The 15,155-nt window shown below is 44.7% G+C and overlaps 1 protein-coding gene across 3 annotated transcripts; it reads right to left on the reverse strand.

Annotated features, from left to right (window-relative positions):
- Positions 1 to 1,797: 1,797 nt before the first annotated feature.
- On the reverse strand, positions 1,798 to 14,936 carry LOC116868565 (signal-regulatory protein beta-1-like). Of its 3 annotated transcripts, none has more exons than XM_032859018.1 (6): positions 14,835 to 14,936; positions 12,176 to 12,529; positions 7,033 to 7,347; positions 3,550 to 3,831; positions 2,802 to 2,913; positions 1,798 to 2,457 (listed from the first exon to the last, which is right to left on the reverse strand). In XM_032859018.1, exons 1-6 carry the CDS (start codon positions 14,905 to 14,907, stop codon positions 2,361 to 2,363), a joined length of 1,233 nt encoding a protein of 410 aa, XP_032714909.1. In that variant the 5' UTR covers positions 14,908 to 14,936; the 3' UTR covers positions 1,798 to 2,360. The 3 variants fall into 3 exon arrangements, with proteins under 3 accessions (XP_032714909.1, XP_032714910.1, XP_032714911.1); XM_032859019.1 differs by having other exon boundaries at positions 1,798 to 2,392; positions 14,835 to 14,931; XM_032859020.1 differs by lacking the exon at positions 14,835 to 14,936 and adding an exon at positions 14,377 to 14,407.
- Between the last annotated feature and the right edge of the window lie 219 nt (positions 14,937 to 15,155).

Below are 15,155 nucleotides of genomic sequence, written 5' to 3' on the forward strand. Positions count from 1 at the left end.
GAGGCTATTAGTGTGATGGAGGAACATGCTGATCAGGGTCTGAGCAACCATGAAGATGAACAGGAGGGAGCAGCAAAGTCAGGGGACTTGGACACCTAGGACGTCTAGGACACAAAATATGATGTGGCAAGTCCTTGTTGTTCTTGCTCAACCCGGAGAGAGTGTCTCTCTAAATTTTCTCCCTAGGCATGGCCTAGGGATGAGGCTGGCCTCATCCCTCTCCTAGCCCTGCTTCTGGGGGTAAGCGTTGGGGAGGGAGGCCAGGGCAACCCCAGGCTCCCAGCATGGGAGGCTGGGGACGGGAATGTTGAAGCGGAAGCCGCTCTACTGCAAGTAGAAAATGTTGAAGAGGAAATTCATATCTGAGGGGGTAATGGAGGTTGGGTTCAGTACCCCCATCTTTGTAACTACAAAGGTTCAAGGGCACAGTGAGACAAACACAGTAGGATGCCTGTTTCCCTTGGGCATATTTTTCCTTCTACAGAGAACCCTTCTCCAGGACTTGGCCTACACTACCTCCCCCAAATCTTTACCAGGGCTATTTTGGGGCTCAGGACTAATCCTAGATCTACTCCACAACTAGAAAAGTGCATGTGTTCTTCCCTTCTGCTCCCCATTTGGAGACACAGAGTGGGCTTTCATGTAGAACAAAAGGTCTGAGACATTGGGAAGCAGTAGAATGAGGATGAGTCAAGTTCTCCCCGCCTGTCCATAGGCAGTAGGCCATGTGACTCCCTGGAAAGCACTGAGCAGAACTGGGTTTGAATCCAGGTTTTTTTGGTCTCACCACTTGTTATCTGAGTGACACTGAGCAGGTTCCTTCAGATTCCTCACCTGTAAAGTGGGGAATGGTGTCCACCTTGTGGGATTGGTATGAGGATGAAGTAAGATACTGCTTGTGAAGTGCTAGACCCGTGGTGATACCCATTAACAACGTGTTCCTTCTAATGTGGATTTGTAAATGTCATCATAGGAAGGGAACTTGGGGGTTCCTTAAGGATTGTCCTTCTATTTATTTTTCCTTGGATCTTAAGTATGCAGAATTGTACCTATCACAATTCTTGCTTCATCACACCCTCATCATTGATCCATGCATGACCCTCTTTTATTAATCTACTTATCCATCCATCCATTCATTCATCCATCCATCCATCCACCCTCCCTCTTTCCCTCCTTTCCTTCCAATAATCTCCACATCTATCTACCTATCGACATATCTACTTATCAGTCTTATATTGTTATTCTTTCTATTTTTAACTTATAGTGATAAAAACATTCATGAAACCACCACCCAGCATGGCAGCTAGAACCCTGATATTAACTTCCATCTACCTATACATGCCCACCTTTCTCATCCTTTTCCCTTCACCCACCTCAGGCAACCACCATTTAAAATCTTGAGTTCATCGTTTCAGAAAAGATATGGGTTTATCATATTTATATGTATCCCTAAAAACCATTTATTAGCTGTTTTTAGCTTTATGAACATGATATCATGCTGTATGATGGGGGCTTACTCACTCCTAGTATTTTTTTTGCTAAGATTTATCCATATTATTGTGTATAGCTGTAGTTCACCCATTTTTATTGCTGTATAACATTCCATTCTGGGATTGTACTAAATTTTTTGCTCATAACCCTGTGGCTTTGTATTTGGATTTTCTCTCAGATTTTTCTAATTTGAAACCATGCTACCATGGGTATACTTGAATATATCTCCTGGAGCACATGTGAAGAGTTTCTTTGGGGTATATATAACTCAAAGGCAGAAATAACAGGTTATGGAGTACATGAATGTTCAAGTTCAAAGTTTCCAAACTGTCTTCCGAAGTAGCTGTGCCAAGTTACATACCTATCAGCAACATAAGAAAGAGCCAGTTGCTTCTTTATTTTTCCTATTGGAATAGGGACAAAATGGCACCTCAGTGTGGTTTTGCTTTGGCTTTTCCTGATTACTGATGAGACTGAACATCTCTTCATATGTTCATTGGCCATAAGAGTTTCTTTTAATCCCATTTTAATGATGGCGCTGTCAAGGTTTCCTGAGAGTTTGGGTGCCCACTATGGGCTTTCCTTGGAGTCGGGAGGAGCCTTCAGAATTGCAGATCTGTGTTCCTCCTTGCGTAGGAGCTTGTTATGCTCTGCTGAGTTTCTTGCTCAGGGTCATGGACTTCATGTCCAGAATCCCTAGAGAAGCTTCTTTTCTTTCATACGATGTGAGAGCCTACCTCTCCCGACTAACCCTCAAGGTACAGGTTCTCACTTTCTCTGGGGGCTGCAGGAAACAGCGAGGGACAGCCAGTGCAGAAGGTCTCAGAAGGCTCACGAGGCAGGAGAAGCTTTGGGAGTCACCACAGACTTCATGGCCAGGGCCTCTCCTGGATCAGTCCTCCTATATAAAACAGGAGGGGACTAAGGGTTCTGTGTCCCTGAGGAGGGCCTTGTGGTGCCTGTGACCTGCAGGGGAAGCAGGAAGCTGGGGCAAAGCCCTTGTTCTCAGACTCCTCCTCACAGACCACCTCAAGAGTGCTGTCTCCATATTAACTTGCTCCCCTTCAGTGGTCCCCCTGCCTAGACCAGGGAGCCTGCATCTTTGTGTATCTTCAGACTGGAGCTGTGAGGGGCAGAGGGGAAGGCTGAAGAGATTGGGGTGTGGATCTTAGGGGCCCTTTGGTTTCCACATGCCTTCAAGGTTGGTGGGAAATGGGAGTGGTGCGTGGCTTCTCCTCACAGTGCCCCCTGTTGGCCTGGAGTCTCCCCGCCCCTGGGGAAACCCAACCCCTCTCTGAGGTCCCCCTTACTGGGAAGGGAATCTCCTCTTGAGGACATAGATGATGCAAAGTGCTGTCAGGGGAAACAACTTCCAGCCAAGCAGGATGACGGTTCCAGAGAAGGAGCTGGATGCTCTGGCATCTGGAAAGATATTAGGATAGACGTGGCTTCCATTTCCCACCACTCAGCCCCTAGGCAGGCCCAGCCTCCCTCCTGACTCAGGTACCAAGACTAAGCTTGGACTGAGAGGGAATCCCCTCACCTCTCTGAGCCTCAGTTTCCTGATCTTTAAAATGGGGATGATAACGTATACCTTAGAACATTTCTGTATTACATGAGAACACCCCAATGACGTACCTAATGGGTACTCAGTAACTGTTGAATCTGCGGGGCTTTGTGTGGGGGGGGGTGGACGGGGGATCATAGCTCATACAAACTTAGTTATTCGCTGGAAGAGCTGGTGGTGTGGGTGCATGGTTTGGATCCAGCTGTGTGACAGAAGCGGTACTTCCTGCTCTTTGGTCCCTAAGGCAGCACACTCCGCAGAGGTAGCTCTAATTGCTGTCCCGTTTTATAGAAGAAGGAACTGAGGTGCAGAAAGGGGAAGTGACTTCCTCAAGGTCACACATGACAAACATGGCAGAGCCAGCATGTGAACCTGGCCTGTCTGTGTCCAGGTCTGAACCTTTACTGGCTTCCCCCCACCGGTTATTACCCCCTCCACCTCCACCCCACTCCCCCGGTCATCCAAACATGCTGGCTCTTCTCTGAACTCACTCAGCGGCACGCTGGCCTGGATCAGTGGCTGGGCCTCTTGCTCCACTTGGCAGGTGAACTGTGCTCTGTCCTCTGAGATGTAAACCAGGATACGACTGTCTTGGTTGAATGTGCCATCGGGGTCCTTGGTAGGGGTGGAAGTCTCATAGGCCTTAACACTTCTGTTCATCTCCAGCCAGGTGATTTGTATGACTTCAGGGTAGAACCTTTGCACATGGCAGATGAGGATGGCCAGCTGGAGGCTTGGGACCCGGTGGACGGATATGGTCACTGTGGGTATAACTGAAACAATAGCCCTTCCTTCATTCCTTCCTTCCCTCCAGCAAAAGATGCTCAAGGAGCCTCCTTACCTTTCTAGGCCCTGCCCTTGGTTCTGGGGTAGAGCAGTGAGCACGACAGACAGAGTCCCTGCCTAACAGAGCTCCTGTTCTGGCAGGAAGGATAGGGCAGAAGAAGAGCAGTCACATGATCCTCATAGGGGTTCTGAGAACCTACATGGGGGCAACTGACCTGGTCTGGAGTTAAGGCAGGTTAGGGAAGAGTTTCTGGAAGAAGTGACCTTTCAGCAGAAGTATGACACATGAATAGGAGTTAACTATGTGTGGCTGATTGTATTTTCTAAAAATGACCACGGCAAGTTCCCAGATGTCTTCCAGAACCTTGCCTCTCCACACCAGAAGGGGAGTGGACTTCTCTGGAGCCTGGTTGGGACTTTGTGACTGCCTGGTGAAGAGAGTACAGCAGAGGTGACACTGTACCTTCTAAAGGTTGGTCATCAAAGTTCACGAGACTTCCCCTTGGGATATTCACTTTTGGAACATAGCCACCAATCTACAAGGATGCTCAGACTAGCCTGTGGGGAAAGATGATCAGGAGAGGCTAATGTCAAGAAGAACTGAAGCCCCAAGCCCATAGCCAGCACTGATGACCAGACATGTTAGTGAGGCAGCTTTGTGATAACCTCAGCCTTGGAGTCCTTCAGGTGAGGTCTCAGACATCATGGGGCAGAGATAGGCCATCCCTGCCAGGCCCTCTCCAAATTCCTGCCCCACAGAATATGTGAGCATAATAATTTGGGAGATTTGGAGTAAGTTTAGAACATTGGAATATGTTTGGGGAAAATTTGTTATGCAGTCCTGGTCACTGGAACTCTAAGCAAAGGGGTTGGTGGAGGGCCAGAGGAAGGAAGGCTCTGGGAGAGGCCAGGTAGGTGTGGGGAAGGGTGTCTCAGGCAGAGGGAAGGGCATGGGTAGAGGTCCTGAGGTGAAGCCTAGCGTATCCTCAGAGAGAAAGATGATCAGAGTGAGTGGGGGGGAGCATGGGCAAGATGAAGCCAAATTCACAGCCAGTAACCATGAAGACTGTCTGTATTTATGGTGCTACACTTATTCCTGGGGGCACATAAGGACATCCTAAGGAATCCATACATTGGTAGTTTAATACAGTCAATTTCCAGATCCCGAGCCCTCATATGATTCTTTCCTGAAACTGATCTGCCTGAGGATGCCTACTCCTTCCTCCTGCTCCTCAGTCCTTCTCCCAACCTTATAGGGGGAAGGTCTTCCTCCCACACATCCCAAATCTAGTTATGGTGCAGTGCCCTTGGTGTAAAGACTCTGGGACACAAAATAAAAGGACAGTTCAAAATTGGATTACATTTTAATGGTTATTTTGATAATTATTTATCAGAATTTTTCAGATATTTAGATTGTTTTGATCAATTGTGTAATTCAATCCAAATGAAATTTTTTTAACACTTAGAGCATAGGGTCATAACCAAAAGTTTTAAAAATTCAATTTATGTGTATTGAATATTATATATAAGTTATATATAATATAAAATTCAATACATATATATTTACTGTAGTTCTCTGTTTTCTCATAGTTCTCTATGAATGTGTGATGATGTGGTCAGTAAGGGCTTTCTTAAGATTTTATTTATTTATTTGACAGAGAGAGAGATCACAAGAAGGCAGAGAGGCAGTCAGAGAGACAGGAAGGGAAGCAGGCTCCCCTCTGAGCAGAGAGCCCAATGCAGGGCTCGATCCCAGGACCCCGAGATCATGACCTGAGCTGAAGGCAGAGGCTTTAACCCACTGAGCCATCCAAGCGCCCCAGGATTTTCAAATGTAAAATAAATTCACAGTAGGATAGATTTCTCCCCAGGAAATTAGAATGGAAATACAAATTTAAGAGGAAAAAGAAATGTTATAAAATTTCTGTTTATTTAAGAAGAGCTCATTTATGTCTGTTGTAATGGATGATGGTGGAAATCAAATCAGTATGACCTTATTTTTCCTTTGAACATTTCAGAGAGATGTAACATTTGTTATGTTCCAGGGGTTCTGGCCTGTGCAACCATTAAAGTCTGTGATGAATAATTCTGGATGTTAACTTTTAAATATATGAGGAACCACATAGTTCTTCACAATTACCTCAGGGCTTTATGAACAAAAATGTTTGAAGATTGCTATTGAATGCCTGATAAGGATTTTATTTTGTTTTGTTTTTTGTAAGAGCAGCGGTAAGCCACTGAAAGGTTTTTAAAGAAAGGAGACGGAGCTCCGTGTTGAGCTCCATTATCGGTGGGGAGTCTGCTTGGGATTTCCCTCTCCCTCTCCCTCTGCTCCTCCTCCCTGCACTCTCTCTCTCTCTCAAATAAATAAATCTTTAAAAAAATTAAGAACTGTATGGGGCACCTGGGTGGCTCAGTGGGTTGAGCCGCTGCCTTCGGCTCAGGTCATGATCTCAGAGTCCTGGGATCGAGTCCCACGTCAGGCTCTCTGCTTAGCAGGGAGCCTGCTTCCTCCTCTCTCTCCGCCTGCCTCTCTGTCTACTTGTGATCTCTCTCTGTCAAATAAATAAATAAATAAAATCTTTAAAAAAATTAGAACTGTATAGTTGGTTTTCTTTAAAAAGATTTTATTTATTTATTTGACAGAGAGAGATCACAAGTAGGCAGAGAGGAAGTTAGAGAGAGAGGGGGAAGCAGGCTCCCCACTGAGCAGAGAGCCCGATTTGGGGCTTGATCCCAGGACCCTGAGATCATGACCTGAGCCAAAGGCAGAGGCTTAACCCACTGAGCCACCTAGGCACCCCTAGCACTGTATATTTTTTGCATCTTGTTGATGGGGTTCATGTGACTGTGAGCTCAGTGGAGCACAACTAGGTCTGTTATGTTTACCACGGAATCCCCAGCACCTAGAATAATGCTGCCACATATGACTTGCTCAATAAACACTTGTTGAATGAATGAATGAACTTCTACCTCCCAAATACAAGAGAGCGAAGGGAACTCTGAATGCCAAGGACCCGACTATGGCATCTTGTAAGAAGAGGATGGTCGGATAAGATAGGGAACTTTGCACCCATCTCACAGGGGATTTAAGGAAGAATAAATGGGAGGAGGCAGGTGAAGTCCTCCAATTAGGGAACCAGTGGTGGCCACCAAGTGTTGGCCACTTGGCTGGGGAGGCCCCTTACCTTGGAAGAATCTGGAGATGTTCACGTGCCTACTGAGGGGGCTGTGCAATGTACTGTGAGTCACTTGGCAGGTGACCTGGGAGTGGAGTAAGGATAAGTCAAGGGTCACCAGCACTGTGCTGAAGATGGTGTAGGATCTGGCATCTCCAGGCGGGAAGACGAGGGTCTGAAAGGCTGGAAGCTCCACATCCTTTTCAAACCATTTCAGCTGTATGTTTCTGGGAAAGAAGCCAGTTGATGTGCAGGTGAGATTCATTATCTGGCCTGGGCTGGCCCTGCTGGAGGGGCCATAAATTTCTGGAAGAGAGGGCTTAGCTTTGGCCAAAGTGAAGTTGAGAGAGAAGAGAGAAAAATGAAGATGGCAAATTAGTTTCCAGTGTGATATCTGCCCTTATCGTTCCCCCATGGCTAGACTTATCCCATCTCTCATCTCCAGTTTTCTCCTCCGTGTAATTTTTATTATGACCCTTCGTACCATAACAGCTTGCCAACTGGCCTCATGGATTGCTTCTCAACACTTGCCATCGGCACTCGACACCAGACCATGGTGATCATGTTAAAATACAGATTGGAATTTGTCATTCCCCTTCCCTCTCTTTCCTCCTTCCTGAAATACATTGTTTAAAAAGTCATATAACTTATGGAACTAAAGACATCACGTCCCTTGCTTCCTCTCCTAGGAAAAAAATATGGACCAACCACTTAATTATTTTAGCTGATCCATTGGACATTTCTCGTCATGTTTCTATCTTCTTTTTTCTTTCCTCTCTCTCTCTCTCTCTTTTTTGGAGAGAGAGTGCATGAGCATGAGCAGGGAGGGACAGAGGGAGAAGGAGAGAATCTTAAGCAGGCTCCAAACTCAGCGTGGAGCCCAACGTGGGGTTCAATCCCACAACTCTGAGATCATGACCTGAGCTGAAATCAAGAATTGGATGCTTAACCAACTGAGTTACCCAGGTGCCCCCCTCTCTGTGTTTCTAAATAAGGTGCCTATATAATTATCTCCTTTTTTTTCAGTTTTATATATTTTGAATAGACCTACTACTATGGAAGATGATGGCTTAACTCTTATCTTCCTTCACATGCCATTGACACTTCCTTTCCTTACATCCTCTTATCATAGACACAGCAGAGTCTTTTATTTTTTTAGTAGTCAGCATTTATATTATAATGACCAACGAAACATTTTTCACAACTGGGCCATGCAATATATCATGCTTATATTTCCTTTCTTGTACACTTTTTGTTTTCCCAGTTTTTAATTGTCTCTCTCTCTCTCTCTTTTAAAGTTTTTATTTATTTAAATAATTTCCACACCCAATGTGGGGCTTGAACTCATGGCCCTGAAATCAAGAGTCACATGCTCTTTTGACTGAGCCAGCTGGGTGCCCCAATTGCCTTATTCTTTTTATTTGCTTAGTTTTTATGAACCTAGGACAAATTCACTCCTAAACTTTCTGCCAATGGGTATAACTCCTCCCAGACTGCTGGATACTGCTAAGTACTGTAGTGACTCCAATTTAGGGTACCTGAACCCCCTGGGAATGCAGAAAGACTTTTCTGGAAGTATACAGGCTTGGGTTAAGACAAACCCTTTATAACACACCTTAAAAATATGGAATACACAGGTGCCTGGGTGGCTCAGTCAGTTAAGCTTCCAGCTCTTGATTATGGCTCAGTTCGTGATCTCAGGGTGATGAGATCAAGTCCCAGGTCCGGGCTCCATGCTGGGCGTGGATCCTGCTTAACACTCTCTCATCCTTCCCCTCAGCTTCCCCTGCTGCTCACACCTCTTTGCTCTCTCTCTCAAAAGAAAAATACAAAGTACTCATCCTGGGACTTTGGCAATTATCAGCAAATGTTTCATTTATATGTCTACCATCCACTGTGTTATTTTAAAGCAAAACTAGACACTGTCATTTCATTCACAACCACCTCAGCATGTATATGTTAAGAATTAAGAAGTAACTGTAATCCTCTGTGCTTTTATTCCTCTTTCAAAATAAGATAACCAAATGTGGACATGCTTGTATTTCCCGCTCTTCTTAACATAAAAGATTGTCTGCTCCACCCACTCTTCCTCACACTACTTTTCTTGTTTAATGATATCCTGTGGGTCATGCTGAAGCCAAGTGCTGACTTCTTCTCGTGCATTTTTAAAGTTACAGTACTCCATTGTGTGATTCTACCATAATTTATTTAACCATCTGTCTTTTATTCTTACACATAGTGTTGTAATCAAGAGCCTAACCATAAATCATTTTACACTTGTGTTAGTATGTCTTTAGGATAAGTTTCTAGAAGTGAGATTGTTAGGTCACAGGGTAATGTATATATATATGTCTATGTAATAGGTAATTTGGCTAAATATTGCCAAATCCACTTCCTTACAACTTCCATGATTTTGAATTTCTACATACAAAATATGGAAGTATCAATTCCCCCACAGCTCCTCTAACAGAGAGTGTTGTCAAACTTTGGGATTTTTGGCCAAGCAGATAGGTGAGAGGTTGTATCCCAGTGTAGTTTTAAATTGCATATCCTTTCATGTGAGTGTGATTGAAGACACTCATATATATAGAAGATGTTTCTATTTCACTTTCTGTAAATTGCCTTCTCATATTTACTGCCCATAATTCTATAAAATTGCTTGTTGTAAAATTTTAGAAGCTCTCGGGGCGCCTGGGTGGCTCAGTGGGTTAAGCCTCTGCCTTCAGCTCAGGTCATGATCTCAGGGTCCTGGGATCGAGCCCTGCATCGGGCTCTCTGCTGGGCAGGGAGCCTGCCTCCCCTTTTCTCTCTGCCAGCCTCTCTGCCTGCTTGTGATCTCTGTCTGTCAAATAAATAAATAAAATCTTTAAAAAAAATTTTAGAAGCTCTCTTTGTATGTTAGGGGTGGATCTTTGTATTATAAGTCACAAAATAGTGTACGCACACACACTTCCATACACAAGTTTCTTTTTGTACAATATGATCAAATTGTCATTTTTTTTTCTTTTTGTTTCTGCATTTTGAATTATAGTTGGGAAGGTTTACCCCACTTCCAGGTTACAAAAGAATCCAGACATGATTGCTTCTCATACTTGCACAGTTTCATTATTTAAATATCTGATCCATGTGAGATTACTTTTGGCTTGTGGTGGGAGGAGTGGTTCTGGATTTTTTATTCTTTTCCATTGGTTTGCTTACTAATGTTCCATTCGATCCTCCACTATTGTTGAAGACTTCTTTCTCCATGAGCTTGCCTTTAGTTTTTTTTTTTTTTTTAAGAAATCAATTGACTGCATGTATGGCATTGTTTCTGGAATCCATTCTTTTTCATTGATCTATTTGTCTATCTTTTGTTTAAGTTCATTTATTTTTAGTAATCTCTATACCCAATGTGGGGCTCAAACTCATGACCCCAAGATCAAGAGTTGCATGCTCCTCTGACTGAGCCAGCTAGGCTCCCCATCTACTAGTTTATCTTGATGCCAATACTACACTGTATGATTTTTGTAGCTTTATAATAATTCTATGTTTATGAGGGATATTAGACTCAAGTTTTCTTTATCTGGTTTTAGTATCACAGTAGTGCTGGTTTTAAGGATTGATTGGGAAGCATCACTCCAATTTGCTGGAATAATTTGTGTAGAATTGTTAGCATTTCTTTCTGCAGTGCTTGGTAGAGTTCTCAGTGAAGTCATCTGAGCCTGGACAATTGTTTGTGGGAGGCTTTTTAAACTACCAAATTCAATTTCTTTAATAAATATAGAAATAATCAGGCTATTGATTCTCGTAGTGTTTGACATTTGGAGTGAGCTTTGGTAGCCCATGCCTTCCAAGGAATTTGTGCATTTCCTCTAAGTTTTTGAGTTTATAGGTATAAAATTTTTCACAAAGTTTCCTTATAATCTTTTTAATATCTGTGGAAAATGTGGGGATGTTACCTTTCTCATCCTTTTTTTTTAAAGTTTGTTTATTTATTTATTTATTTATTTATAATCTCTACACATCTAAGGTGGGGCTCAAACTCATGACCCTGAACTCAGTAGTCACATGCTTTTCCAACTTAGCCAGCCTAGTGCCCCATCTCTCAGTTTTGATATTGGTAATTTGTGCACTCTTTCTTTTTTCTTGACTGACTGCGATCCCACAATTCTATATATTATTCTGTGCTCACCATGATAACTGTAGTTACCATCTGTCAGCTTGGTAGCTATAAGCTGTGAATTTTACTTTGTTTGGTGTTGGATATTTTGTAATCCTCTAAATATGCTTGAACTTGTTTTGGGACCTGGTTAAATTACCTGGAAACGGTTTAATGGTTCTGCCTCAGTAAGAGGTAAAAAAGAAAAAAAGAGCTCCTGGGTGGCTCAGTCAGTTAAGCGGCTGTCTTCAGCTCAGGTCGTGATCCCAGGGTCCTGGGATGGAGCCCCGCATCAGGCTCCCTGCTCAGCAGGAAGCCTGCTTCTCCCTTTCCCTCTGCTTGCTGCTCTGTCTACTAGCTCTCTCCCTAGCTCTTTCAAATAAATAAAATCTCTTTTTTTAATTATTAAAAAAGAAAAAATGTTAGCCCTTGACCAAATGATGCTCTGGTCCTGCATCGCAAAGCTTAAATACAACACATGAAAACATCAAACTGTTTCCAGTTCACTATATCATCATAGTGATGATATACGCTAACACAATAATTATGTTACAGGTGCTCTTCTAAGTGTTTCACATTTATAAACTCATTTACGTTTGTACTCCTCATAACAAGTCTACGAGGTGAGTACTATTATTATCCCTACCTCACAGATGAGAAAATGGAGGCACTGAGAATTTAAGAAAGTCACTGAAGCCACACAGCTTGAAAATGGCAGAATTAGAAGTTGAATCGAGGCCATTTGGTCCTGGTGTCTGTAATTTTACTCACTCTGCTTTCCGATCTATTTTGTGGCCTTTGAAAATGTAAGATTCTAAAGGGTAGGACTCTATTGCTAGGAGCCCTGGGATCATGTTTCACGCTGCTCCCGTGCTATGATTTCTCACTATCCCCATCTTCTATCCTCAACTTTAACACAAGCGCTGACAAAGAGGGAGCCTTGGGCTGAGAGCCTGAAGCTTGTGATCTGTCTTTAGAACAATCAGGCTGGGTCTTTCAGGGATCTGGACTTACCATGTACAAACATCCTGGTGCCTGGTCCAGACTTAAACTCCACATCAGGGGTCCCTTTCTGGAACTTCACACAGTAGTAGGTTCCGGTGTCTGCTGTGGTGATGTTACTGATGTGGATGGAAAAGTCCGTGTTGTTTCTCCTTGTGGGGTCTGAAGCATTTGTTACTCGGGGGAAGTGGCCTCCTTTGTAACTGAAGATTAACTCCCTGCCTGGCCCTGTCCCCCTGAACCACTGAACCGTCCCTGTGGGGAGCAGGGAGGTCAGGGTGCAGTGCAGAGTGGCTGGCTGTCCGGCTGCGACAGACACTGACTTGTCAGGCTGGATCACCTGCAGCCCCGCCGCACTGGCCACTCCTGGAGGGAAATACAAGTGAGCTCCACGTGTCCCCTGCCTGGCCCAGGGGGCTTCTCTTATGGCTTTGTCGTGAGACTGAATCTAAAAACCATGGAAAAACACTCAGGGGACTGTGCCTGAAGGACCCGGAGTGTGTGGACCTGGAGTCAGGCTGATGTGGGCTCAAAGCCCGACTCTAGCTCAGACAAGCCTGCTGCTGTTTGGGCCAAGCCCCTCCCTCCCTCCCTCTGCTTTTGGTGGTTTCCTGTCAAGCAGGATGGATCAAGCCTTTCTCCTTCAGTGTTGCGAATTTTCAAGGAAGACATGGGTTGTCAAGGACATGAGTGAGTGTTGTAATTGCCAGAATCAGCAGGACCATTCTGAGGTGTTTGCATTTGCATTTGCATTCACTAAACACTGCAAGGATTCAACAGCGAGTTTCCATAGATGCTTCTGGGTACCAGACTTCACTCTAAGCTCTTCGATACATTAACTGACTAATTCAATTCCCACCATTACTCTGTGAGAATGGCATTATTATTATTATTCATCCCTGTTTCCAGACAAGAAAGTGAGACGCAGAGAAATTCACAACTTGTTCCAAGCCAAATAAAGTATAAGTGATGAACTTGGATTTGAACTCCGGATTTTCAAAAAATATCTGTGCTTTTAACCACTTTCCTGGACAGCCTCTGTCCAGGATGTCAACTGAGATGTCAACTCGCTGGGAAGGAGAGGGGGCACTTCATCTGTCTGTGGATCCAGGATCAGCTCTGGGGAGAAGGGAGCAGACAGGCAGGGCTAATTCCCAATCAAGAATAAATAAATTAAAAAAAAAACCAGATAAGTCAAAAAATGGGCGGAAGACATGAGCAGATACTTCTCCAAAGAAGACATACAAATGGCTAACAGACACATGAAAAAGTGCTCATCATCATCAGCCATCAGGGAAATTCAACTCAAAATCACACTGAGATACCACCTTACACCAGTTAGAATGGCAAAAATTAACAAGGCGAGAAATAACAAGTGTTGGAGAGGATGTGGAGAAAGGGGAATCCTCGTACACTGCTGGTGGGAATGCAAGTTGGTGCAGCCACTTTGGAAAACAGTGTGGAGATTCCTTAAGAAATTAAAAATAGAGCTACCCTCTGACTCTGCAATTGTACTACTGGGTATTTACCCCAAAGATACAGATGTAGTGAAAAGAAGGGCCATCTGTACCCCAATGTTCATAGCAGCATTGGCCACAATCGCCAAATTGTGGAAAGAGCCGAAATGCCCTTCAACAGATGAATGGATAAAGAAGATGTGGTCCATATATACAATGGAATATTACTCAACCATCAGAAAGGATGAACACCCAACTTTTGCATCAATACGGATGGGACGGGAGGAGATTATGCTGAGTGAAATAAGTCAAACAGAGAAAGACAGTTGTCATATGGTTTCACTTATTTGTGGAACATAAGGAATAACATGGAGGACATTAAGAGAGGGAAGGGAAAAATGAAAGAGGAGAAATCAGAGCGGGAGATGAACCATGAGAGACTGTGGACTCCGGGAATCAAATGGAGAGTTTTAGAGGGGAGGAGGATGGGGGGGACGGATGAGCCCGGTGATGGGTATTAAGGAGGGCACGGATAGCATGGAGCACTGCGTGTTAGAAGCAAACAATGAATCATGGAACACTCCATCAAAACTAATGATGTACTGTATGGTGACTAACGTAACACAATAAAAAAAAAAGAATGTAATTTTAGAATGCGGAGATTTTGGGGGATTTAATAGTCTAAAAAGCACCACTTATCAGTTTTCTAATCTCTGCATGGCAGATGGAGTACTTGCGATCTATCTATCTACCTACCTATCGAGATCTCCATCTGAATTAGGGCGGCTCTGACTCCCAGACTCTAGGGTTTTCAGCAGGAGTCCGACACTGCACCCCTACCTCCTCCCAGAGGATGGGCCCAGGTCCTGCAGGTCAAACCACAGGGGATCATGGAGGCTTCACAGGGCGACAGGAGGGTGGGAAGTGAGGCGGGACTGGGAACTCCCTGCACTGAGAAAAGCCTGGCTGGGTGAATCCTGTCGACCTGAGTGGGAGAGGAAAGGATCCCTCCGAGGAATAAGCTCTGGGAGCATTCGTTTGGGAGGGCCTTGTAAAAGAAAACATTTAGAGAACTGTCTTCAAGAGGAAGCCACAGTAAGAAAGAGGACTTGGAACCGACATCCCTCCTCTCTACTGCCAGTGGGGAAGCCCTACCCCTGGGCCACACTCAGCCCACACTTGCACGGGGCTCCCCGAGGGAGGGCGGCACTCACCTGTGAGGCCCAGCAGCAGAGGCAGCAGCAGGGATGGCCCGGGCAGCTGGGGTGGGGAGGCAGGTGCGGGCATCCTGGTGGCCCTGAGCCCCGCTCTGGGTGAATGCTGCCCGGCAGAGGCCTCAGGACTCCGCTCTGCGATGAGAGGGGAAGTCTCATGTCCCTCACATAAGAGGAAGTGACTGTGATGGGTGGAACGAGCTATGGGGTTTTCACAGTTTCTGCTTCTAGATTGTGAAATAGGAATCAGAACCAGCTGGGAAATTACCAACAGAAGGCTCCCAAGATGATTGGAGAGTTGTGGTAGGCCCCCTTAGGGCT

Source organism: Lontra canadensis, unplaced genomic scaffold (assembly GCF_010015895.1).
Source record: "Lontra canadensis isolate GAN:19392208 unplaced genomic scaffold, GSC_riverotter_1.0 scaffold16, whole genome shotgun sequence".
NCBI classification, from domain to species: domain Eukaryota; kingdom Metazoa; phylum Chordata; class Mammalia; order Carnivora; family Mustelidae; genus Lontra; species Lontra canadensis.

Coding starts and splice junctions, on each gene's coding strand:
- LOC116868565 (XM_032859018.1), bottom strand. CDS start 14,907: ATGCCCGCACCTGCCTCCCCACCCCAGCTGCCCGGGCCATCCCTGCTG. Junction 12,530..14,834: donor TCTGCTGCTGGGCCTCACAG/GTGAGTGCCGCC, acceptor ATTTCCCTCCAG/GAGTGGCCAGTGCGGCGGGG. Junction 2,458..2,801: donor AAGAGGAGATTCCCTTCCCA/GTAAGGGGGACC, acceptor CTTCCCCTGCAG/GTCACAGGCACCACAAGGCC.